At 45.4% G+C, this 25,270-nt stretch overlaps 1 protein-coding gene across 9 annotated transcripts in view; it reads right to left on the bottom strand.

Annotated features, from left to right (window-relative positions):
- The window catches only part of BLOC1S5 (biogenesis of lysosomal organelles complex 1 subunit 5), a 120,177-nt gene that overhangs the window by 22,762 nt on the left and 72,145 nt on the right, over window positions 1-25,270 (bottom strand). For 6 of the 9 annotated variants that reach the window (XM_055080137.1, XM_055080131.1, XM_055080135.1 and 3 more), the window contains exon 5: window positions 1,283-1,457. In XM_055080137.1, the coding sequence (XP_054936112.1) occupies window positions 1,290-1,457 (168 nt within the window). In that variant the 3' untranslated portion in view covers window positions 1,283-1,289. Of the gene's footprint in view, window positions 1-166; window positions 628-703; window positions 924-1,160; window positions 1,458-25,270 lie in introns of those variants that run through there. The other 3 variants (XM_055080132.1, XM_055080136.1, XM_055080129.1) reach the window with 3 other exon arrangements.

Below are 25,270 nucleotides of genomic sequence, written 5' to 3'. Positions count from 1 at the left end.
CCAGCCGCTCCGCGGCACGCGGGATCCTCCCGGACCGGGGCGCGAACCCGCGTCCCCTGCGTCGGCGGGCGGACGCGCAACCGCTGCGCCACCAGGGAAGCCCCTAAGGCAGTTCTTTGACCTAAGTGCACAAGTTAAAAATACAAAACGTCTAAAAGAAAACACAGAAGTTTTGCACATGTCCTAATATAGTCAAATCCTTGGTTCTTTATCTAGGGAATTGACTTCAAACACACTTAGAGCGTTTGCTCAAAACTATTTAGATGAACACTCAAAATGGGCAAAATTGGGTTAGGTTTGGATGAATGAAAGCTATGAGTGTTTACTGGATGCTGACAAAGACCCCAGAGGCGGCTGGAGGATACCGCAGTCGGCGTGAGGGTGAACTGATTTCTGGCCCTACCGGCCTGTGAAGCTTGGATGAGTTAGGTAATCTTCCTAAGCCTTCTCTTCATCTAACCTGGTAAGCTTTTGAGGGTTAAGGTACATGAGAGAATCCATGTAAAGCTTTTAGAACAGTGGCCGTTATCATATAATACTCAGTGTAAACACAAAATGCTCTTATTAGCGTCACAGGACCTTTGGATGAGTGTTCTGTCTGTTTTCCACATAGCCGCCTTTCCCAGGCTGTACAGACACAGAAATAACGTGTGAATTACCAATAACACCAAGAATATACATTCCCATTCACACACATTCACACACATTCCACATGTTTTGAGGAACATAAGTGGTTGTTTTTATAAAGAGTAGAGCCATAAAAGCAAATTTAAAAGGTTGGGGGCTTCCCTGGTGGCGCAGTGGTTGAGAGTCCGCCTGCCGATGCGGGGGACGCGGGTTCGTGCCCCGGTCCGGGAGGATGCCACGTGCCGCGGAGCGGCTGGGCCCGTGAGCCACGGCCGCTGAGTCTGCGCGTCCGGGGCCTGCGCTCCGCAACGCTAGAGGCCACAGCGGTGAGTGGCCCGCGTACCACAGAAAAACAAACAAACAAAAAGCAAGCTCATAGTTGATTTCAATCCATTAAAAAAGAAAATATTTTAATATTACAATAAAACACTTAATAGGATGCTTTTGACCAAGCATACTTCATAATTACCTTGATAATTAAACATTTCATATGAAGAAAACTGGGAGTGAACAAGAAGTAAAAAAAAGGTTGGGGTAGCATCTGGTGGATACCATCCCAGGTTTCATCAGGGGAAAAGGTCACTATGGGAGAGAAGAGCACACTGAAGGAAGGGGTTTAGGATGCGACAGTGTGAGAGACACAGAGACAACTTACAAAGAATTCAGGAGGAAAAGCAAGTTGCTGAGGGGACTTGAAAAAACTTCATGTGAAAATTATTCCCTGGGAATTCCCTGGTGGTCCAGTTGGTCGGATTCGGCGCTTTCACTGCCGAGGGTTGGGGTTCGATCCTTGGTCGGGTAACTAAGATCCCACAAGCCTCATGGCGTGGCTAAAAAACAAAAAGAAAGAAAGAAAATTATTTCCTTAAATCCATGTGTTTGTTTAACCCAGAGCTAAGACAGAACGGTGTTTTCAACCCAAAAGAAAAATTGGGCCTTTTCGGTACGTCCCTTCCCTTCTCCCCAGACGCAGAGCTATTTCCAGTGGGCAGAGAGAAATTTCAGTTCAATAAGAGAAAACTGTCTAACAGTGAGAGCCAAGCAGTATTGGGACAGAACTTCAGGAGCTAATGAACCCCAGAGGCCTCCGCGTTTTCGGAGGCTTAAGGCGCTGTTGACAGAGAGGTCTTGGGAATTGCTGGCTTGTTTGTTTCTACCTGGAGCACCGTTACCACTTATGCTCTTGAATGTAATGTGGTCTTCTGGGCAACTTTTAATTTAATTATCCGTGAGCAGGCTTTTCCTGATATTTAATGAAGTCTTTACAAAATCGGCTCTAGTATAGCTAGGTGGATACTAGTGTTCTGGTTTGGAGTCAATTCCTCTGCTGACTTTCTCTCTCTGTGGATTCACATGGGGCATAGCCATCAATTCAGCAGTAGCTAGAAGGGGAAACACCCCAGCTTATCCCTAGGAAACATCAGTGAGAAAGCTCTTTTATTTTTATTTATTTATTTATTTATTTATTCTTTTTTTAGACTTTATTTATTCCTAACGTTTTTATTGGAGTATAATTGCTTTACAATGGTGTGTTACTTTCCGCTTTATCTGCATCTCTATTCTTGTCCTGCCCCTAGGTTCTTCATGACCTTTCTTTTTTAGATTCCATATACATGTGTTAGCATACGGTATTTGTTTTTCTCCTTCTGACTTACTTCACCCTGTATGACAGACTCTAGGTCCACCCTCCTCACTACAAATAACTCAATTGCGTTCCTTTTTATGGCCGAGTACTATTCCATTGTATATATGTGCCACATCTTCTTTATCCATTCAGCTGTCGATGGACACTAGGTTGCTTCCAGGTCCTGGCTATCGTAAATAGAGCTGCAGTGAACGTTGTGGTCCATGACTCTGTTTGAATTATGGTTTTCTCAGGGTAGATGCCCGGTAGTGGGATTGCTGGGTTGTGTGGTAGTTCTATGAGAACAGCTCTTCTAATTTCTGTTTCCTTCTACTTCTATCGCTGAGAGATCAGAATGAGGTAGAGAAAAAGCGAGAGATTCTTACCAGGCCACGCAGAGGGATGTGGGTGCACAGTGGGCATGGATTGGGCAGAAGGTAAAGAACAGGGAGCCAGAATGAATGTCCCGACCTTCTGGACACAAGTATAGAGACAAAGGTATTTTATAATCTGCTACATTAATTTGGATTAAATATAGCATTGTCCTGATGAATCAGAGCAGACGACTGGAAATTGACATACCTGTTATTTCAAATGAGTTTTGATCAAGAGCTACAACAAAAGTGTATCTTTAAGCCGGATGTTACGTTGACCTGAAACTTCAAACAGAGCTCCTTATAAAACATTCTGAGAAAGTTGCCTTTGGTGTTGAAAGTTCCCATGCTTGGTTTCAGGCCCAAAGTGACTTTTCCCCCCTGCATGATTTAATAATAAGGCGTTCAGTCATCCAGGGGCTGCCTGCCTGTGAAAAAGCACCGCGGGCCTGCAGGGCGCTCCCCACCCCCAGACATGCTCCACATTTCACTGTCACTGCCCTGCCTGTTCCTATTAATCCTCAGAGGGGCGCTCCCCACCAGGATTCCTGAATGCAGAATGCCTCAAGGGGGGCCCTTAGGCTGACTGCGACCTTGTGTGGAAACAGAGGCTCACCACCCTAAATAAACAGAAGGGAGGTTTATTTATGGAGAGAGAAGAGCGGGGAGAGAGGGGGGGCACGGAACCCGAAGGAGCAGAAGCGGAGAGGTTCATTCCTGAGCCCTCACCTTAGCAGGGAACCAGGATGGACCCCGGGAGGCTCTTTTAGGGACAGTAAGGGAAGTGATGCAGGAGGACACAGCAACCGGGACCGTGTGGCCTTATCACACTGAGCTTCCAGGAGAGAATGCTAGGGCTCTCTCAAAGCACAGAGTTTCCCTGGTGGGAACCAGGAGCCAACTTAAGCTGAACAAAGTTTGGCCCAATTTCTCTAATTTCAGAGTTAAGGGCAAGTGGTCCTTTGCGGTCCTAAAACAGGTCTATTCGCCTCCAAATCCCATGTTCTCAACTACCACACTTCCCTGGCTTCTACGCAGGGTAATCCTAGAATCCTCCCTGAGCAGCCAACCACCCATCCCCCCAGCACTCTCTATCATGTTAGCCTAGTTTAATACTGTTTTCACAGCACTTAGCACATTCTCTTGTATATCTGCCTACTTACCTCCCCTGCCACCACACTGGGATCTGCCAGAGGGAACGGGCTGCGTTTTGTTAAATGCTGCTCTATCCTGATGCTAGAACAGTGCCTGGCCTAGAGGAAGTGCTCAAGAGATGGGGATGAGGGAATCAATGAACGATCAAGTGAATGAATGGATGCACTAAAGAAGTGCGGTAGGAAATTTTGATTGGTGGCGTGTATAAAATAGAATACCAAGGAAAAGGAAAGGAAAATTGAGATTAGCCTCTTTGCAACCTACAATCACCTACTGCTTGCCAGCTCTCCCTGCCACTCCCAAGCCACCCAGCCCTACCTCAGGGATCAGTCCCTAAACCTGCCTTGCGAGATGCCAAGTGGCAGTGTGGTCAAGGGCACAGGGAGGAAGTGCCCTTGGAACATGACCAATGACCTTTGATTCTGAAGGGCTGAGGACGACGGTGATCCGGCTATAATCCAGCCCCGAAATTCTCAACCAGAGGGGACCTTCCGGCATCTCTGGGGCGAAAGACGAAGTGAGGAAGCGTGTGGAGTTTAACACGGTCTGGGTTCTAATGACTTGTTCGCTTTTGGATCTTCTAACACATTATCAGGGAGCCTACGTTCAAAAAAAGCTGTAAAGTGATCTAAATAATGGGATCGGACAAGACTTACAGAAAATCTTAATAACCAGAGAGAGTCGAGGATGAACCCGAAACTTGGAGTTTCAACGCCCAGGAGGGCAGTGGTTTCTATTAACCATGATGGGGGATTTAGGACAAGCTAATTCAGGGGATGAAGCTAAGCATAATTTGGAATTTGCTGAGCTGCAGATGGCAGGAAGACATCCTGAGGAGCCTGCAGTGGAATGTAAGTAAGCCAGTGAAAAGGACAGAGCTAGAGACACAAGCTAGAACCTTATACAAAATCTGGATCATGCCCCGTGGTACCACGGAGAATATATATCTGGTCTTTGTCCCTAGCTCCTGGCCCAGAGATCCAGAAACCGTTGAAATTTCCAGAGTGACAGAAGTGTCTTTGTTATGCTAATGAGATGACTCAAGGTGGGTCCCTAGAGAGCTTCAGGCTGGGGCTGGTCACCAGAAAGGCCAATCACTTGATCAGAGGGTTGGAATTTGGGACCAGCTCAACCTCCAGGAAGGGGGACTGGAGATGGAGTTCAATCAGGTGGCCAATGATGGGATCAATCGCACCTACTTAATAAGACCCCCCCCCTCAAACCCTGGGTCTTCCTGGTTGGTGAACACCCTGATGTGCGGGGAGGGGGCCCACCCAGGTTCCACGTGGAGAGGCACAAAGGCTCTGTGTCTAAGACCCTCCCAGACCTGGCCCTGGGTGTCTCTTCCATTTGTATCCCTTGTAATAAAACTGTAATCATAAGTACAGCGCTTTCCTGAGTTCTATGAGTTACTCTAGGGGAACCCTTACATTTACTGCCGGTCTGTCAGAATCGCCGGTGCCTGAGACTTGGGGTTGGTGGCAGAAGAGAGCGCAGGCTTGTGAGACTGAGCCCTTAACCCCGTGGAGTGTGACACTCACCCCAGGTAGCTGGTGTCAGACTGCGTTGCAGGACACCCGCTTGGTGTGCAAACAGAGTACGTCCGCGTTGCCACATGTATTACACAACGGTTGTGAAGGTGTTCAGGGATTTTTAGAAGCCTAGCTCCAAATGGAAACGTTACTGAATTTTACATTTTCTCTCTCACCGTTCTGAGCCATTAACTGACGATAATTAAGAAATACTAAATGTCACAATGGGGGATGATTTTGCATGCATTTTATCCAAGAAATACAGAGTTAAGACGATCACCCTCATATGGGACACTCGAGTCATTGAGGACAATCAGGAAATCAGAAAGGAAAAAACTTAATCTTTAAACTGTAATATGTAAAATGACAGACTCTGAGGAAATATAGGAAAATTTATCTCTGCTTAATTCTAGGCCTCTTTATTCCATTAATTTTAGGATGCCACTGATTTTTAAGATGATGAGTTTATAACAGACTTTTGGGGGAGATGGGGAGAGAAAGCAACACTGTCACATTAAATATAGAGATCCATTGTAAGCTGCTATTCATTTCAGAAATGTAACATGTAGGAAAATAATCAAGTGCATCTTAGATTTGAGAAAATACGGCAATATAGTAGTAATTAAGATCGTCTTTGCTTCCCTTTAGCTTTCAGATGATTTGCCTTAAAGGTGTCCAGTGTCATCACTTTTCCCTTAATCCATTTTCTGTTCTAAAATATTACTGTCTCAAAGCATAACTGTTTATTAAAAAAAAAACTGTCTAGATGGGGGATAATGTGGCTGAGATAAAACAAGGGCCTATTTCATTCCATTATAAGCATTCTGAAAATCAAAAAAACCCCTAATTTATCACATTAACTGAATTTTGGAAAATAATTCTTCACCAATTACCCGTTAGTACCTTCTGTACTGACAGCAACCAGCTTTGTCTCACATACACACATAAAGTGCAGGCCTTCCATGGAGTGAGCAGGTATCATTTCCCCACTAGGTCCTATTTTTCTATATGGAGAAGATGACTCAGAAGACATCCCTAGAGCTTCTGGATTGCTACATCCTTTCCCACCTGCCCTCCAGATGGCCGGCCCAAGGGAGGTAGATCCATAAGATTCAGAATTCTCTTTTTAGGGCTCTGTGCACTAAAATCCCCTCCTAACAAGTAAGTCAGCACTATACCTTTCTGACCTTGAAATTTCTGAGTTATCTATATGAAGGTAGTGAACTGCCCAGTGCAAGAAATGGGCTGTTATTGATATCAGATCGCTAACCACAATCTTAAACAGACCAAGAGGCTAATGACAAAAATGCTTCAACCAAGATGTGTGGTCCCAGACGCAAGAGGAGGGGATATGGGGATATATGTATACCCACGGCTGATTCACTCTGTTACGCAGCAGAAACTAACACAACATTGTAAAGCAATTATACTCCAATAAAGATGTTAAAAAAAATTAATTTAAAAAAATTACCTAAAAAAAAAAAAAGATGTGTGGTCCTTACCCAAACCGAAGCAATCTGTAGCTAAACCTCATCTTCACCTGCCAAAATCTTACTGAAAATATTTTGCAGAGGAGCCAGGAAACATGGCTTTCATTGAGGTAAGACTCATACTCTGAGATCCCTCTCTTCAGGGGATTTAAATGACCAGCGTACAAAAACAAACCCATCCACATATTAAGAAGAAAGGAGTGCCGTAAAATCCATAGGGATATTTTTAGGTGACCCAGCACAACCCCTGGAGATGATGCGGATTAGTTTACAATAACTGACAGAACAAGAGTGGGTGTTAGGTGAGGGGAAAGAGTATACTATATTTACAGACAGTGTAATTAAGTTACTTACCATTGACAAGGGAGCTTTCACGTTGGAATCGTAAATCACTCTGTAAACATCAATTATGTATCAAGATTCCTATAACGCAGCTCTGACATCTGCTTTGAGTCCTTGTTGAAGAACAAAGCTCTGTGACTTTGAAACAGAACTCAGATGCCTTGCTCTCCACTGCCCTCTCCCAAATGAATAAAGCTTATTAGCCCTCACATGCTACACAGGACTTGTGGTTTAAGTGATCTACAGTACAGTATTGAACGTATTACTCAAACAATCATTCCTTTATTGCTGTTTTAATTATCGCTCTGAAAAGTTCTGCGAGACAAGGAAGGAAATTTTCATGAGAAATTGACAGCAGAAACTGGCAAGGGTGGTGCCACTTGGTGCACCTAACCTCTGAAGCTGAAACAGCCTGCAGAGCCACGTGTACCATCCCGACATTCAAGGACAAGTGAGGTGAGTAGAACAGTTAATACTAGTTTCAGATGCCCTTCCGGCAGCTCAGAAGAAGCAGGTCCAGCCTCCTAGAAACCTTCAGCTACTTCTCTAGGTAATCAAAGCCACCCCTTGAGAATGAAGGATGCGTCAGACATTGAGAGCGTGATTTATAAGACAATCATCTCATCACACCATCATGTATTTTTTAACCAAAGCAACCGAAAATGAACAGGTTCTCTCTTTCAGATGAGTTGCTTGCATTAATAGTTTTTTTCTGTTGTTTGTTTTTTTTTAAATCACATCTCTGGAGATTCTTCCCTGCAGCATAAACCATTAAGCATTCTTTACGGGACTCGGGAATAAACTCAATCCTTCCGGCTGACTTAGGAACACTGGAACGTGTTGACAGCCAGGACCGGGCACCAGGAAACCATGTGCTAACTGGCTGCTCCATCCCTCTTTCCTCTTCAGCGTCTGCCAGGTGGAGCCCCGACTCCGAGATCGATTCTGGCTCTTGGTCGCATCCTGCTTGTTATCTCTGTCTGGCAAACAACTACTCTGTGCTTCCAGAACAGGCACCGGTGATAAGTTATTCTCAGCCCGCTCTGCCAAAAGTTTTTTTGGCTGACAGACTGAGGAAGACTATTGTTGTCGCTGGCTGTTATCTCTTGCCGACTCTGCTTGGCAGATGTGCGACTCCGTCCCTCTGGTGTGGAAACAGGGAGCTCGACTCTGGATGAGTCAATACACGAATAAACAAGGGGCACGGAGGAAATAGCAACCAGTCTTGAAAACAGAAAAAGAAACACGTGGAGGTTTCCTGGATGCCGAGATGTTTGTCCTCCACAGCACGCCTGCTTTATCTCACTTCACAGCCTTCCTATCAGCGAAATGGGGAAGTGCATCGTGTATCGAGTGCGAATTGGCTGTAATGTTTGTGTGTTACTTACATAGCACGGAAAGTATTTTCTGGTGCTGGGGAGTGCTGTCTTCTTTCATGGCGAATTTATATCTTCGTCAATTCAATCGTCTCCCCTTTGGTCGGACCCCATATTCTAGGAGGCCCTCGGTCTATCAAGACGTTTACTGTCTCCTGAACTGATCCCCCTGAAGCCAGGGAGACCATCCCGACCGTGGCCTCGGAAGCGCCTGCGGTGAGAGAAAACGGCGCGCGGGAACCCGTGCTCTGGGGCAGGCTCTGCCTCTGAAGCAGACGCACAGGGCGGAGTGGGTGCACACTGCGTGTCCCTACGAACACGGCACGGAGCTGGATGCCATCACTGGCCACGGGGACCAGGCAGCTCTTGGCCCCTGCACGTGTCACACGGGGGCCAAACCCCAGGCTTCAGAGAGTCAACGGGAACCCCGTGGGCCCGCGGGAGACGAGCGCTCAACCTGGGGGGTGTGGCGTGTCACAAGTGGAATCCGTGAGGACGCGCAGGGGGACGACGCCTGCTCTAGTCCCAGGACCGCCTTCCTCTCAGAGGTCTAGGCTGGACAAGAGTGGTGTCACACAGGATTGGATCACAGGAGAGATGGGACTTCCTTGAGGGACTCAGGGACACCTCATGTCACCCTGTAGCGACACCGTCACAGGAGGGTGACCAAATCTCTCAGTTTCCTCCAGAAAATCCTGGGTTGACCCTGGCATATGTATTCATGATACCATTTTTCTCACTCCAACGTGTCTTTATTTGGAGGGTAAGCCCTCCTGTCGTCCACACCCGATCGGGGCTCGAGATAAGCTCTCCTAATGCCACAGCTGCAATATTAGGGCCACTCACCACCTGGGCTTTCATTTAATGTGGTTTCAGCAAACATCTGTTCAGCACCATGGGGTACACCGGCGGCACCCCAGCCGCTGTGCCAGGCAGAGGGACACGGACATGAATGTGAGCCAGACGCAGGGTAGATGTGACCACCCTGTGTGACGTGTACAGCAGAGGGACGCACAAAATAGGACCTGGGCGCTGCTGAAGCGTCAGCGTGTCTCCATATAAATTTTATTTTTAACCTCTTTATTGGAGTGTAATTGCTTTACAGCGGTGTGTTACTTTCTGCTGTATAACAAAGTGAATCAGCTATACGTACACATATATCCCCATATCCCCTCCGTCTTGCGGCTCCCTCCCACCCTCCCTATGCCACCCCTCCAGGTGGTCACAGAGCACCGAGCTGATCTCCCCGTGCTATGCGGCTGCTTCCCACTAGCTGTCTGTTTTACGTCTGGTAGTGTATACATGTCCATCATGCCTGCACTTTTAAACCTTGTTATGTTCACCCTTTCTACCTAGAACGTCCTTAACCGTCTCCTTCATTTGTTGAAAAGCCGGTCACACTTTAAGACCCGATGCATATATCGACTCCTGAGAGAAACCAGTCCCGATCTTACAGGATGAGGATCAGGACTGCTCCTCGTCTAATTCTCTATGTCGATCCTTGATGGCACATTATCATGTACTTAGCATGTCACCATGTCCTAGCAATTTGTGGACACTGTCCGCAGCTAGACTCCGAATTCCTGGACACCCGACTCTGTCTCCGGGTCAGTCACCTTTCCAATTCTAGCATTTAGCCTAGAGTTCAGCAAATGATAAATCCTAGTTTGAGTAAACATAATCATAGGGTTTTATCTTTTAAAAGTGTACAGCTCAGCGAATCATCCAGAGAGGACGGTCCTGCGTGACTATCACCCGGTCAAGAATTAGAACATTACCACCACCCCACAAGCCCCAATCACTACATTCTCCCACCTCCCCAAGGACGCCACTGTTTCGACTTCTATCGCCACCATATAGTAGTTTTACTGTTTTGAACATGATATCAATGGAGTCATATCGTATACATAATCTTATATTTAGCTTCTTTCACTCACATTACGTTTGTGAGGTTCACCCATACTATTATATACAGCCGAGTTAGTTCATTTTGGGGGCAGTATATTACTTCATTGTATGAACATACCACAGTGTATGTATCCATTCTGTTGCTGATGTTTATTTGGGTTCCTTCCGATTTGGTGTCTTACAAACCATGCTCTGATAAATAGCCCTGTGTGTGTCTCACGGTACACCGGGGCTCACATTTCCGTTGGGAATGGGCTTGCTAGGTCTTTGAGCAGATCTACGCTCAGTTTTAGTAGGTAATGCCCAAGTTCTTCCAGAATGTGCCAGTTTATACTCCTACCTGCAATATATAAACTCCCATTTCTTCACGTCTTGACCAGCACTTGGAGTGGCCCATCCTTTAAACTGCAGCCATTCTGGTGTGTGTGTGTAATAGTGGTGCACTCTAGTTTAATCTGCATTTCCCCATGACTAATGTGAGTGGGCCCTTTTTCATACGTTTATTGGCTATTTGGATATTCTCTTTACGGGCTCCATGACTAATTTGTCTGGCTACAAATCCCTTGTTATAGATGTTACAAAAGCCCGCTCCGTGGCTTGCCTTTTCACTTTCTAATGTTATTGTTTGAAAACAAAAGTTGTAGATTTTAAGGAAGCCTAAGTCTTGTCAGTCATGGTTAAACTTTTAGGGTCCTGTGTAAGGAATCTTTCCCTTCAAAACTCATGAAAATATGCTCCTAAATTATCTTCTAGAAGCTTTATAATTTTACCTCTCTTATTTAAACCTGCAGCCCATGTGGGATTAATTATTTTTTGCACGGTATGGAAGTTGGGGCCACATTTTATTTTCCATGTGGGTATTCAGTTCACCCAGAGCCAATAGCTGGAAAGACTGTACTGTTTCCTACCGTTATATTTTTCATTATATCCCCTGCCCCTCACCCTTTTCGGTATTTTCTAAACTTTCATTTTTTCCATGCTTCATTCTGGAGATTTTCTTAAGATGTTTCTTTCGCGCCACAAGTTCCTGCTTCAGCTGTATCTAATCTGCTAGAAAGCCTATCTTATTTCCTTAAACATATCGGTCAGTTATTTTAAAGTCTGCGTAAGATAATGTCATTATCCAGATCCCCTGTGAGTCCATTTCTATTGTGTATTGTCTCTCTCGGGATTTAATCACATTGTCTTAACTCCCATGTGCATTATGATTATATTTGACTGAATTATGGACATTTTATATGAAACGTTGTAGAGAGAATTTAAGGCCTCGGATGATGGCTATATTTCTCCAAAGAGGAATATAAATTTGCTCTCAACAGACATCTAGGGCTATAGCAGTTTCAGTTATCTCAATCCAAGCTAGGACTGAGGTGATTCACAGATGAACAACAGTGTCTGTGAGGAATGGTCTATTTCAGTACATACCGACTCCTTTCCAATCTAAAGTGTTTGAGGTATGCCAGCCTGCTGCCACGATGGACCCCAAACTCAATTTCTGGATCCCCAGTCCTGTGAGTTTGTCAAAAACTTTGCTCAGCTTTTCAATCTCTCAGCTACCACTTATGGAACAGGCAGAGGTCCCTAAGGAAAAAATGGGCCCAAACGCTCATTTCTCTGTAATTTTCTTTTCCCTGATCTTGGCACTATAGTTATTCACTAACTTGTTGGCACGCCCTATATCCAACCAACTAAAAAAATAGTTTTTTGTTCTCTGAGGGGGGTTGGTCTGAATTGACTAGTCTGCCCTTAACCGAAGCAAATCTCTACCATAGATGTTTTTTCACCGCCACATATTAAATACCTATCCATCCACGGTACTAGGCTGAGAGTATAGCAGTGTACATAATACGTTTCACGTCAACGAAGTGTGCAATTATTTCTAATTCGTTACGGAATATATTTGCAGCATCGCTTGTTAGAGAGCGTGTCATCCCTGTGGGATTTGACAGGATGGTAGGGAGCCCACAGTGTACCTTAATCCCACAGACTTCACAGTATAGAGGGATCATTTGGGTCACCTGGACTTCTTTCTGCCCATATTACAGAGGTAGTGAATGACCCCAGGCAAGGTGAGCAATTTATCCAAGATCACACAACCAGCTCGTGGCTCAAGTAGATTTTTAGATCAGTTATCACACTGCCTAGAGCTCTGAGTGCTTCCTTCCGTAACAACCTGGTTTGCTGTTTGAAAGCATCTACTTCTGAGTTGGAATTTCAAGTATGTTGATATTAGGAAGGAAATGAGGTTAGAGCACTTGACCTGATAGGACATTCCAATCATTAGGTACAACTTGGAAAAAAAAAAAAAAAAAAAAAAAGGCTTAAAGGCAGAAATAGGTTGATCAGGTGAAGAGACTGATGGATTGTTTTGATGAGAACAAGGAAGAAAGCAGACAGGCTGCCCAGCTCTTAAAAAACATGCAGACGGTGAACGCTGTTAAGGAAGCATCTTAGAATAGAAAAGAGAGGCTCTTGTTTTGCTATCTGCAAAAGGAACTACCCTGTGCTTTAGTTTACAAAGCAATTTTTTTTTTTTTTTTTATTTCTGGCTTAGCGGCCGAGCAGCGAGCAGCCTGTGCGATCTCAGTATGTGGGAGCTTAGCTCCCCGACCAGGGATGGAATCCGCACCCCCTGCAGTGGAAGCGCAGAGTCTTAACCACTGGACCACCAGGGAAATTTAAAAAAATTACCTAAAAAAAAAAAAAGATGTGTGGTCCTTACCCAAACCGAAGCAATCTGTAGCTAAACCTCATCTTCACCTGCCAAAATCTTACTGAAAATATTTTGCAGAGGAGCCAGGAAACATGGCTTTCATTGAGGTAAGACTCATACTCTGAGATCCCTCTCTTCAGGGGATTTAAATGACCAGCGTACAAAAACAAACCCATCCACATATTAAGAAGAAAGGAGTGCCGTAAAATCCATAGGGATATTTTTAGGTGACCCAGCACAACCCCTGGAGATGATGCGGATTAGTTTACAATAACTGACAGAACAAGAGTGGGTGTTAGGTGAGGGGAAAGAGTATACTATATTTACAGACAGTGTAATTAAGTTACTTACCATTGACAAGGGAGCTTTCACGTTGGAATCGTAAATCACTCTGTAAACATCAATTATGTATCAAGATTCCTATAACGCAGCTCTGACATCTGCTTTGAGTCCTTGTTGAAGAACAAAGCTCTGTGACTTTGAAACAGAACTCAGATGCCTTGCTCTCCACTGCCCTCTCCCAAATGAATAAAGCTTATTAGCCCTCACATGCTACACAGGACTTGTGGTTTAAGTGATCTACAGTACAGTATTGAACGTATTACTCAAACAATCATTCCTTTATTGCTGTTTTAATTATCGCTCTGAAAAGTTCTGCGAGACAAGGAAGGAAATTTTCATGAGAAATTGACAGCAGAAACTGGCAAGGGTGGTGCCACTTGGTGCACCTAACCTCTGAAGCTGAAACAGCCTGCAGAGCCACGTGTACCATCCCGACATTCAAGGACAAGTGAGGTGAGTAGAACAGTTAATACTAGTTTCAGATGCCCTTCCGGCAGCTCAGAAGAAGCAGGTCCAGCCTCCTAGAAACCTTCAGCTACTTCTCTAGGTAATCAAAGCCACCCCTTGAGAATGAAGGATGCGTCAGACATTGAGAGCGTGATTTATAAGACAATCATCTCATCACACCATCATGTATTTTTTAACCAAAGCAACCGAAAATGAACAGGTTCTCTCTTTCAGATGAGTTGCTTGCATTAATAGTTTTTTTCTGTTGTTTGTTTTTTTTTAAATCACATCTCTGGAGATTCTTCCCTGCAGCATAAACCATTAAGCATTCTTTACGGGACTCGGGAATAAACTCAATCCTTCCGGCTGACTTAGGAACACTGGAACGTGTTGACAGCCAGGACCGGGCACCAGGAAACCATGTGCTAACTGGCTGCTCCATCCCTCTTTCCTCTTCAGCGTCTGCCAGGTGGAGCCCCGACTCCGAGATCGATTCTGGCTCTTGGTCGCATCCTGCTTGTTATCTCTGTCTGGCAAACAACTACTCTGTGCTTCCAGAACAGGCACCGGTGATAAGTTATTCTCAGCCCGCTCTGCCAAAAGTTTTTTTGGCTGACAGACTGAGGAAGACTATTGTTGTCGCTGGCTGTTATCTCTTGCCGACTCTGCTTGGCAGATGTGCGACTCCGTCCCTCTGGTGTGGAAACAGGGAGCTCGACTCTGGATGAGTCAATACACGAATAAACAAGGGGCACGGAGGAAATAGCAACCAGTCTTGAAAACAGAAAAAGAAACACGTGGAGGTTTCCTGGATGCCGAGATGTTTGTCCTCCACAGCACGCCTGCTTTATCTCACTTCACAGCCTTCCTATCAGCGAAATGGGGAAGTGCATCGTGTATCGAGTGCGAATTGGCTGTAATGTTTGTGTGTTACTTACATAGCACGGAAAGTATTTTCTGGTGCTGGGGAGTGCTGTCTTCTTTCATGGCGAATTTATATCTTCGTCAATTCAATCGTCTCCCCTTTGGTCGGACCCCATATTCTAGGAGGCCCTCGGTCTATCAAGACGTTTACTGTCTCCTGAACTGATCCCCCTGAAGCCAGGGAGACCATCCCGACCGTGGCCTCGGAAGCGCCTGCGGTGAGAGAAAACGGCGCGCGGGAACCCGTGCTCTGGGGCAGGCTCTGCCTCTGAAGCAGACGCACAGGGCGGAGTGGGTGCACACTGCGTGTCCCTACGAACACGGCACGGAGCTGGATGCCATCACTGGCCACGGGGACCAGGCAGCTCTTGGCCCCTGCACGTGTCACACGGGGGCCAAACCCCAGGCTTCAGAGAGTCAACGGGAACCCCGTGGGCCCGCGGGAGACGAGCGCTCAACCTGGGGGGTGTGGCGTGTCACAAGTGGAATCCGTGAGGACGCGCAGGGGGACGACGCCTGCTCTAGTCCCAGGACCGCCTTCCTCTCAGAGGTCTAGGCTGGACAAGAGTGGTGTCACACAGGATTGGATCACAGGAGAGATGGGACTTCCTTGAGGGACTCAGGGACACCTCATGTCACCCTGTAGCGACACCGTCACAGGAGGGTGACCAAATCTCTCAGTTTCCTCCAGAAAATCCTGGGTTGACCCTGGCATATGTATTCATGATACCATTTTTCTCACTCCAACGTGTCTTTATTTGGACGGTAAGCCCTCCTGTCGTCCACACCCGATCGGGGCTCGAGATAAGCTCTCCTAATGCCACAGCTGCAATATTAGGGCCACTCACCACCTGGGCTTTCATTTAATGTGGTTTCAGCAAACATCTGTTCAGCACCATGGGGTACACCGGCGGCACCCCAGCCGCTGTGCCAGGCAGAGGGACACGGACATGAATGTGAGCCAGACGCAGGGTAGATGTGACCACCCTGTGTGACGTGTACAGCAGAGGGACGCACAAAATAGGACCTGGGCGCTGCTGAAGCGTCAGCTTAGGGAGATTCTCCCACCTGGAGAATCAGCTGGGGTACAGGACGGCCCACAGGTGGGGTGGCGGTGGTGGCACCAGAGAGAAAACCCTAAGCCCGTGGGGCACACGTGTTTCTTGCTGTGCCCCGGGAGCCTCATCCGCACTGGAGAGCAGAGCGTGAACAGGGGCACACGAGCCCCTGCATTTTCCCCTAAAGATACGCACAGTTTTTATTTTCAATATTGACTCCTGTCGGTGCCTGGCTACTACCAAGAATACAAAGTAAGTCCACGCTTCTTTGCGACTGAAGATCAACAAGGGAAACTTCTCCCTCGCTCATCCTTCCTCATTGCCACTGGCAGCAGACCGTCCTCCTGGCGTTCTCATCAGCCGTCAGCACTGATGCAACGCTGAACACGTATGGGTTTTCCTCATTATCTTTCCAGTGGCCGAGTGAACGTGCCGGCACGGTGTTTTTTCAGTATTTTATTTTATCTTTGTGTGTGTGTCTCCATATAAATTTTATTTTTAACCTCTTTATTGGAGTGTAATTGCTTTACAGCGGTGTGTTACTTTCTGCTGTATAACAAAGTGAATCAGCTATACGTACACATATATCCCCATATCCCCTCCGTCTTGCGGCTCCCTCCCACCCTCCCTATGCCACCCCTCCAGGTGGTCACAGAGCACCGAGCTGATCTCCCCGTGCTATGCGGCTGCTTCCCACTAGCTGTCTGTTTTACGTCTGGTAGTGTATACATGTCCATCATGCCTGCACTTTTAAACCTTGTTATGTTCACCCTTTCTACCTAGAACGTCCTTAACCGTCTCCTTCATTTGTTGAAAAGCCGGTCACACTTTAAGACCCGATGCATATATCGACTCCTGAGAGAAACCAGTCCCGATCTTACAGGATGAGGATCAGGACTGCTCCTCGTCTAATTCTCTATGTCGATCCTTGATGGCACATTATCATGTACTTAGCATGTCACCATGTCCTAGCAATTTGTGGACACTGTCCGCAGCTAGACTCCGAATTCCTGGACACCCGACTCTGTCTCCGGGTCAGTCACCTTTCCAATTCTAGCATTTAGCCTAGAGTTCAGCAAATGATAAATCCTAGTTTGAGTAAACATAATCATAGGGTTTTATCTTTTAAAAGTGTACAGCTCAGCGAATCATCCAGAGAGGACGGTCCTGCGTGACTATCACCCGGTCAAGAATTAGAACATTACCACCACCCCACAAGCCCCAATCACTACATTCTCCCACCTCCCCAAGGACGCCACTGTTTCGACTTCTATCGCCACCATATAGTAGTTTTACTGTTTTGAACATGATATCAATGGAGTCATATCGTATACATAATCTTATATTTAGCTTCTTTCACTCACATTACGTTTGTGAGGTTCACCCATACTATTATATACAGCCGAGTTAGTTCATTTTGGGGGCAGTATATTACTTCATTGTATGAACATACCACAGTGTATGTATCCATTCTGTTGCTGATGTTTATTTGGGTTCCTTCCGATTTGGTGTCTTACAAACCATATAGCCCCGTGTGTGTCTCACGGTACACCGGGGCTCACATTTCCGTTGGGAATGGGCTGTCTTACAAACCATGCTCTGATAAATAGCCCTGTGTGTGTCTCACGGTACACCGGGGCTCACATTTCCGTTGGGAATGGGCTTGCTAGGTCTTTGAGCAGATCTACGCTCAGTTTTAGTAGGTAATGCCCAAGTTCTTCCAGAATGTGCCAGTTTATACTCCTACCTGCAATATATAAACTCCCATTTCTTCACGTCTTGACCAGCACTTGGAGTGGCCCATCCTTTAAACTGCAGCCATTCTGGTGTGTGTGTGTAATAGTGGTGCACTCTAGTTTAATCTGCATTTCCCCATGACTAATGTGAGTGGGCCCTTTTTCATACGTTTATTGGCTATTTGGATATTCTCTTTACGGGCTCCATGACTAATTTGTCTGGCTACAAATCCCTTGTTATAGATGTTACAAAAGCCCGCTCCGTGGCTTGCCTTTTCACTTTCTAATGTTATTGTTTGAAAACAAAAGTTGTAGATTTTAAGGAAGCCTAAGTCTTGTCAGTCATGGTTAAACTTTTAGGGTCCTGTGTAAGGAATCTTTCCCTTCAAAACTCATGAAAATATGCTCCTAAATTATCTTCTAGAAGCTTTATAATTTTACCTCTCTTATTTAAACCTGCAGCCCATGTGGGATTAATTATTTTTTGCACGGTATGGAAGTTGGGGCCACATTTTATTTTCCATGTGGGTATTCAGTTCACCCAGAGCCCATAGCTGGAAAGACTGTACTGTTTCCTACCGTTATATTTTTCATTATATCCCCTGCCCCTCACCCTTTTCGGTATTTTCTAAACTTTCATTTTTTCCATGCTTCATTCTGGAGATTTTCTTAAGATGTTTCTTTCGCGCCACAAGTTCCTGCTTCAGCTGTATCTAATCTGCTAGAAAGCCTATCTTATTTCCTTAAACATATCGGTCAGTTATTTTAAAGTCTGCGTAAGATAATGTCATTATCCAGATCCCCTGTGAGTCCATTTCTATTGTGTATTGTCTCTCTCGGGATTTAATCACATTGTCTTAACTCCCATGTGCATTATGATTATATTTGACTGAATTATGGACATTTTATATGAAACGTTGTAGAGAGAGTTTAAGGCCTCGGATGATGGCTATATTTCTCCAAAGAGGAATATAAATTTGCTCTCAACAGACATCTAGGGCTATAGCAGTTTCAGTTATCTCAATCCAAGCTAGGACTGAGGTGATTCACAGATGAACAACAGTGTCTGTGAGGAATGGTCTATTTCAGTACATACCGACTCCTTTCCAATCTAAAGTGTTTGAGGTATGCCAGCCTGCTGCCACGATGGACCCCAAACTCAATTTCTGGATCCCCAGTCCTGTGAGTTTGTCAAAAACTTTGCTCAGCTTTTCAATCTCTCAGCTACCACTTATGGAACAGGCAGAGGTCCCTAAGGAAAAAATGGGCCCAAACGCTCATTTCTCTGTAATTTTCTTTTCCCTGATCTTGGCACTATAGTTATTCACTAACTTGTTGGCACGCCCTATATCCAACCAACTAAAAAAATAGTTTTTTGTTCTCTGAGGGGGGTTGGTCTGAATTGACTAGTCTGCCCTTAACCGAAGCAAATCTCTACCATAGATGTTTTTTCACCGCCACATATTAAATACCTATCCATCCACGGTACTAGGCTGAGAGTATAGCAGTGTACATAATACGTTTCACGTCAACGAAGTGTGCAATTATTTCTAATTCGTTACGGAATATATTTGCAGCATCGCTTGTTAGAGAGCGTGTCATCCCTGTGGGATTTGACAGGATGGTAGGGAGCCCACAGTGTACCTTAATCCCACAGACTTCACAGTATAGAGGGATCATTTGGGTCACCTGGACTTCTTTCTGCCCATATTACAGAGGTAGTGAATGACCCCAGGCAAGGTGAGCAATTTATCCAAGATCACACAACCAGCTCGTGGCTCAAGTAGATTTTTAGATCAGTTATCACACTGCCTAGAGCTCTGAGTGCTTCCTTCCGTAACAACCTGGTTTGCTGTTTGAAAGCATCTACTTCTGAGTTGGAATTTCAAGTATGTTGATATTAGGAAGGAAATGAGGTTAGAGCACTTGACCTGATAGGACATTCCAATCATTAGGTACAACTTGGAAAAAAAAAAAAAAAAAAAAAAGGCTTAAAGGCAGAAATAGGTTGATCAGGTGAAGAGACTGATGGATTGTTTTGATGAGAACAAGGAAGAAAGCAGACAGGCTGCCCAGCTCTTAAAAAACATGCAGACGGTGAACGCTGTTAAGGAAGCATCTTAGAATAGAAAAGAGAGGCTCTTGTTTTGCTATATGCAAAAGGAACTACCCTGTGCTTTAGTTTACAAAGCAATTTTTTTTTTTTTTTTATTTCTGGCTTAGCGGCCGAGCAGCGAGCAGCCTGTGCGATCTCAGTATGTGGGAGCTTAGCTCCCCGACCAGGGATGGAATCCGCACCCCCTGCAGTGGAAGCGCAGAGTCTTAACCACTGGACCACCAGGGAAGTCCCTACAAAGCAGTTTCATGCAACTGACCATAATAATGGTGAAACTGCGCAGGAATCACCGAAGGGAGGCAGTGGCCACATCACGTCCCTCAGTCAGTGCCATGGTAAGATGCAGGTCAAGATGGAAAGGAATGGCCAGGAAGGGAGGAGGGCCATCGTACAAAACACATGCAAAGAGAAATAAAAGTTTTGTGGAAAACGGAAATTATTTTCTGGACTCATAGATTTTATAAATGTAGGTTACCATTTAACTGTACAGCACGCAAAGTAGTCATAGAGGAGTCTGCAGTGGTTTTGTATCAGCTGCTGCAAAAGTCCAAAACATGCTTAGTTACGTTGTGTGTCTCCATAACGTCTCTGCTAGTAAAGATACCTCCCAGGGTGCTGGGGACTTTAAAGAGAGACTCCGGGGAGGTTATGTTACTAGCATCCCTTTGGAGCCGTATTCATTTGTCCATTCACATACTATGTCACTCGCTGGAGAAGCAGTCACTAAAATTTATGCCAGGAGTGAAGGAAACAGATAAAAGACATGGTTCCTGCTGCCAAGAAGTTGCTTGCCTTACCGATGGAATTTCCCAGTACCCCGTGTTGCTCTTGGCTATGCAAACATTAGATTCTTAGATTTCTACTCAAGGTTATTCCACTTAGAAAACGAGGCCTCACTACTGTTCGCTGAGGTTGTCATTCAGGTATAAGGTGGGATCACAGGTCCTGTTACAGCACCTGAGTCGCAATGGCAGCCTCTGCACGGGGACAAGACTGCACCCCTTTCCCTAAAACTGTGTGAAAACAGAGAAACAGTATCTTCACATTGCTTTTAAATCTTCATGGCAAAAAAAAGAGAGCCAGCGCTCTGCCCAGGAAGGAAGAAAAGAGCTGTATCACTTCTGTGTATTTGCTAGGACGCTAATGTCAAAATGGACTCAGACGTTAAGGGACACTGAAGCTGGGGTGGCATCGTTGTTTACAAGTCAATGAAAAGCAGATCAGATCAGACACCCAGTTCCTTGGTTACACTAGCCGCACTCTAAGTGCTCAGTCCTCACATGGGGCTGGTGGCTGCCATATTGGACAGCTCAGGTACATAACACTTCCTTCGCCACAGAAAGTTCTATTGGACAATGTTGGAAATGGACTGGGTCTCCTAAAACGGCGGAAAGTTGGGATTGCACATGGTGCCAGTGGGTTTGGCTAGCAAAAAAGGAATTCTAATTAAATATACTGAGAGATCTTCTGTTAAAAGTTCAGCTGGAACTTTCTAGCATGTAATTAAGCCAAAGAATAATGACCGAAACAAGTTTCTCCTGGCTTTGGGTGTTTGGATACCGACTGTTTTGAATCTTTGTCTGTAGGACATACGAGACTCCGTGCCCCGGTGTTCGGCCACCAGGTGGGCCCGGGATCACTAATTGTGTAGACACCATCCAGCTACTGGCTGACAGCAAAGGCCCTGCAATGCAAAGCCCTGAAAAAGGCAAGCGGGGAATTCCCTGGCGGTCCAGGGGTTAGGAATCCGCACTTCCACCGCAGGGGACCCGGGTTCGAGCCCTGGCTGGGGAACTGAGATCCTGCAAGCCATGCGGCACAGCCAAGAAAGAAAGAAAGAAAGAAAGATAAAGGGAAACGCATTCATCCTGCACACTGAACAAACGCTCTGTCTGCCCGCGACTGTATTCCACAATGGGGGAGAAATGCCTTGAGCAAGAGGGTCCCCTTATTCATGTGACTGGACCCTTAAAGGTTTGCCCTTGACCTGGTCACATGGGAGGGACGGAATGGAGTCCTTCGGCGGTGGGTTTTGTTAAGTGCGACTTATCTTGCTCACCTTGACATGATATTCTATTTTACACCCCATTTACTGGCTCAGATCCAAGTCAACCTGACACATATTACTCTTAATCTTAAAACATAAGACTGAGGTACATGGCTGCAGTATTCTTGAGTCATGTGGGTAAACGAGACCTATAACAATGTCAAATAGGTAACCGGGGCTTCATGAGATGGGTCAGCACTAGTTTATGTCTTCCGCCTACCCCCTGGTGGAGGGATTCACTCCTAGTTGGAGCCAAAGAAGGAAAGAGAATGAGAAAAAAGCATGAATTATTTCCTGACTATCTCTTCAGTCCCTCCCCTCAATCACCTGGGGTCTGTTGTTTATACGAGATTGCCAGCTCCACAGGCGGGGAGCTGAAACCCACTCTTTCCCTTTGAGCCTGTGCTTTCCTGGGAAAAGAAGGAGTAGGACAGCAGCAGGAGGGCTCTGCCAAACTCTTCATTCTGAACTGAAGGGCCCGTCACTCTGGGTGCAAAAAAAGAAAAAAGAGAATGATGAGCTTTGCTGCCCTGGCAGGTCTGGAATTCTTCCTTTGGCTGTGGATGATATCTAATGATTCAGAGGAAGTACTGTCCATTCTTCAAAGCAGACCTAGCCAATTGTGTAATGTTTATTCTGAGGCACTGGAAGAAGCCAAAAAAGAAGGGAGGTTAGGGAGAAATTCCTTCCTTTGCAATGATCAGCTTACACCCTGCACCACCAGGTCTGATTACCCTTATCTTTTCTTGCGTAACGACAGTGTTATGACTGCACAGAAGTGACCAGACTTCCAAAAAAAACAACAAAAAAAAAACTCCAGCCACAATATTTGACTCTATGCCTCTGTCGGTAAATCCCTTAGACTGGCCACACGCTGCGTGAGAAGCTATTTCCTTTGATTTATTCATTTACCAGTTCTCACCTCCATCAGGTGTCCCTTGTTCTTACATTAGCGAACGAGGCGAAAAGACGACCCACAGACATAGGGAACAGACATGTGGTTACCAAGGGGGTGGGATGGATTGGGAGTTTGGGATTAGCAGATGCAAACTACTATACACAGGATGGATAAACAACCAGGTCCTACTGTAGAGCACAGGGAACTATAGTCAGTATCCTGGGATAAACCATAGTGGAAAAGAATATGGAAAAGAATGTATACATATGTATAACGGAATCACTTTGCTGTACAGCAGAAATTAATGCAACATTGTAAATCAACTCGACTTCAATAAAATTTTAAAAAAAGAAAAGTCTGTTGGTGTTGCATCATCCCTTTCATTTAGGCAGATTTCATCTAATCTAAACATCCTTTCATCTCTTTTTCTCATATTGCATACTGATTTTAAAAATTTGTTCTTTTTAAAAACTAGCTTTTTAGGGGCTTCCCTGGTGGCGCAGTGGTTGAGAATCTGCCTGCCGATGCAGGGGACACGGGTTTGAGCCCTGGTCTGGGAGGATCCCACATGCCGCGGAGCAACTAGGCCCGTGAGCCACAACTACTGAGCCTGCGCGTCTGGAGCCTGTGCTCCGCAACAAGAGAGGCCGCGACAGTGAGAGGTCCATGCGCCACGATGAACAGTGGCCCCCGCTCGCCGCAACTAGAGAAAGCCCACGCACAGAAACGAAGACCCAACACAGCCAAAAATAAAATAAAATAATTTTAAAAATTTAAAAAAACAAACAAAAACTAGCTTTTTAAAAAACTGAGTAATACCAGGACCCAGTTACAGTTATTCAGGCACCACAATATATAGAAAAAGTAAGTATCTCTCCCACTGCAGACCCTTGTCTCCCCAGGCCTCACCTCCAAGCCAGTCATTATTACCAGCTGCTGTGTAAACTCCAGAAACAGCCAAACCCATGTGTGTGTGCATTTCCTCCTTTTAAAATTCATTTTCACATAACAATATATTTTGGAGGTCATTCCATTTTGTCATCAGTAGTGCTGCTTCATCCTTTTTCATGGCTGCATCGTATTCTAGTTTGAATACATAATTTATATAACCAGCCTCATACCGATGGATATGTATGTTTCCAGTTGTTTACTCATATATGAAAAGCTCCAACAAAGACCTCTGTATACATGTCTTCACATACAACTATGTGCACTTTAAATGCTGATGGATATTTCCAGATTGCCCTCCAAAGAAATTACATCAACTTAAACTGTCACGACTGTATATAAGAACCCTTGCTCCCCACTTCCTTGACAAAACCATCTAAAAATATTCACAATCTTCCATCAAATGACAGCTCTACCTGAAAAACCACACGAGGTATAGGGACCTCCAAATAAACATTGGGTCCTGACAATGAACCTTCTACCCTATCTATTTTTTAATATAAATTTATAGATTTATATATAAACTTATTTATTTTATTTTTTAATTTTTGGGTCTTCGTTGCTGTGCACAGGCTTTCTTTAGTTGCAGCAAGCAGGGGCTACTCTTCATTGCAGTGCGTGGGCTTCACATTGCGGTGGCTTCTCTTGTGGAGCACGGGCTCTAGGCACGCGGGCTTCAATAGTTGTGGCTCCCAGGCTCTAGAGTGCAGGGTCAGTAGTTGTGGCGCACTGGCTTAGTTACTCTGGGGCATGTGGGATCTTGCTGGACCAGGGAACCCGCGTCCCCTGCATCGGCAGGCGGACTCTCAACCACTGCACCACCAGGGAAGCCCCTGAAAGAAACAATTTAAAATGCCAATTTCATACTACGTTTTAAAAAGTTATATATTTCCTTAGAGAAATATGTCAAACACTTTGACTTGATGTATCTGAATGAAAAGACACTAAATCAATACCTACGCTTCCAGGCAGGGAGAAGATTTATGAAACCCAAACAAGGCGGCCTGAAAACAGTCTACCTTTCTGTGACAAACTTCTGGAGGCAGCTTCTATAACCTCCCTGAGTAATTACAGTGTCTCAAGTTTCTCTTCATTCTGCTGACTGGCCCTCCCAGTGACACTTGCACACAATATATTATACCTTTTATTTAGTAGGGAGGGTATGTCAACACAAAGTCAAATATTCAGATGAAATTCAAAGCAGGCAATCTCCCGGAAGTTTTCAAAGAGTTTTACAACTGGCATCCTACATTGGCATCCAAATGACTGTGCCCAATTTTGTCTCAGGACATGAAGAAAACCTATGTGTGCATCCCTGATGAAATAATTTGTTGCAAAGTTTTCCTTCATATGAAAATTCCAGAAGGCAGTGTCTAAATCTTCATCTTTTTTTTTTTTTTTTTTTTTTTTGCGGTACGCGGGCCTCTCACTGTTGTGGCTTCTCGCGTTGCGGGGCACAGGCTCCGGACGCGCAGGCTCAGCGGCCGTGGCTCACGGGCCCAGCCGCTCCGCGGCACGTGGGATCCTCCCGGACCGGGGCACGAACCCGCGTCCCCTGCATCGGCAGGCGGACTCTCAACCACCGCGCCACCAGGGAAGCCCTAAATCTTCAT

The sequence above is a fragment of the Physeter macrocephalus genome, chromosome 18 (genome assembly GCF_002837175.3).
Source record: "Physeter macrocephalus isolate SW-GA chromosome 18, ASM283717v5, whole genome shotgun sequence".
Lineage (NCBI taxonomy): Eukaryota > Metazoa > Chordata > Mammalia > Artiodactyla > Physeteridae > Physeter > Physeter macrocephalus.
Note: the sequence above shows the minus strand (reverse complement) of the source record. Positions and strands in the feature narration are given on the sequence as shown.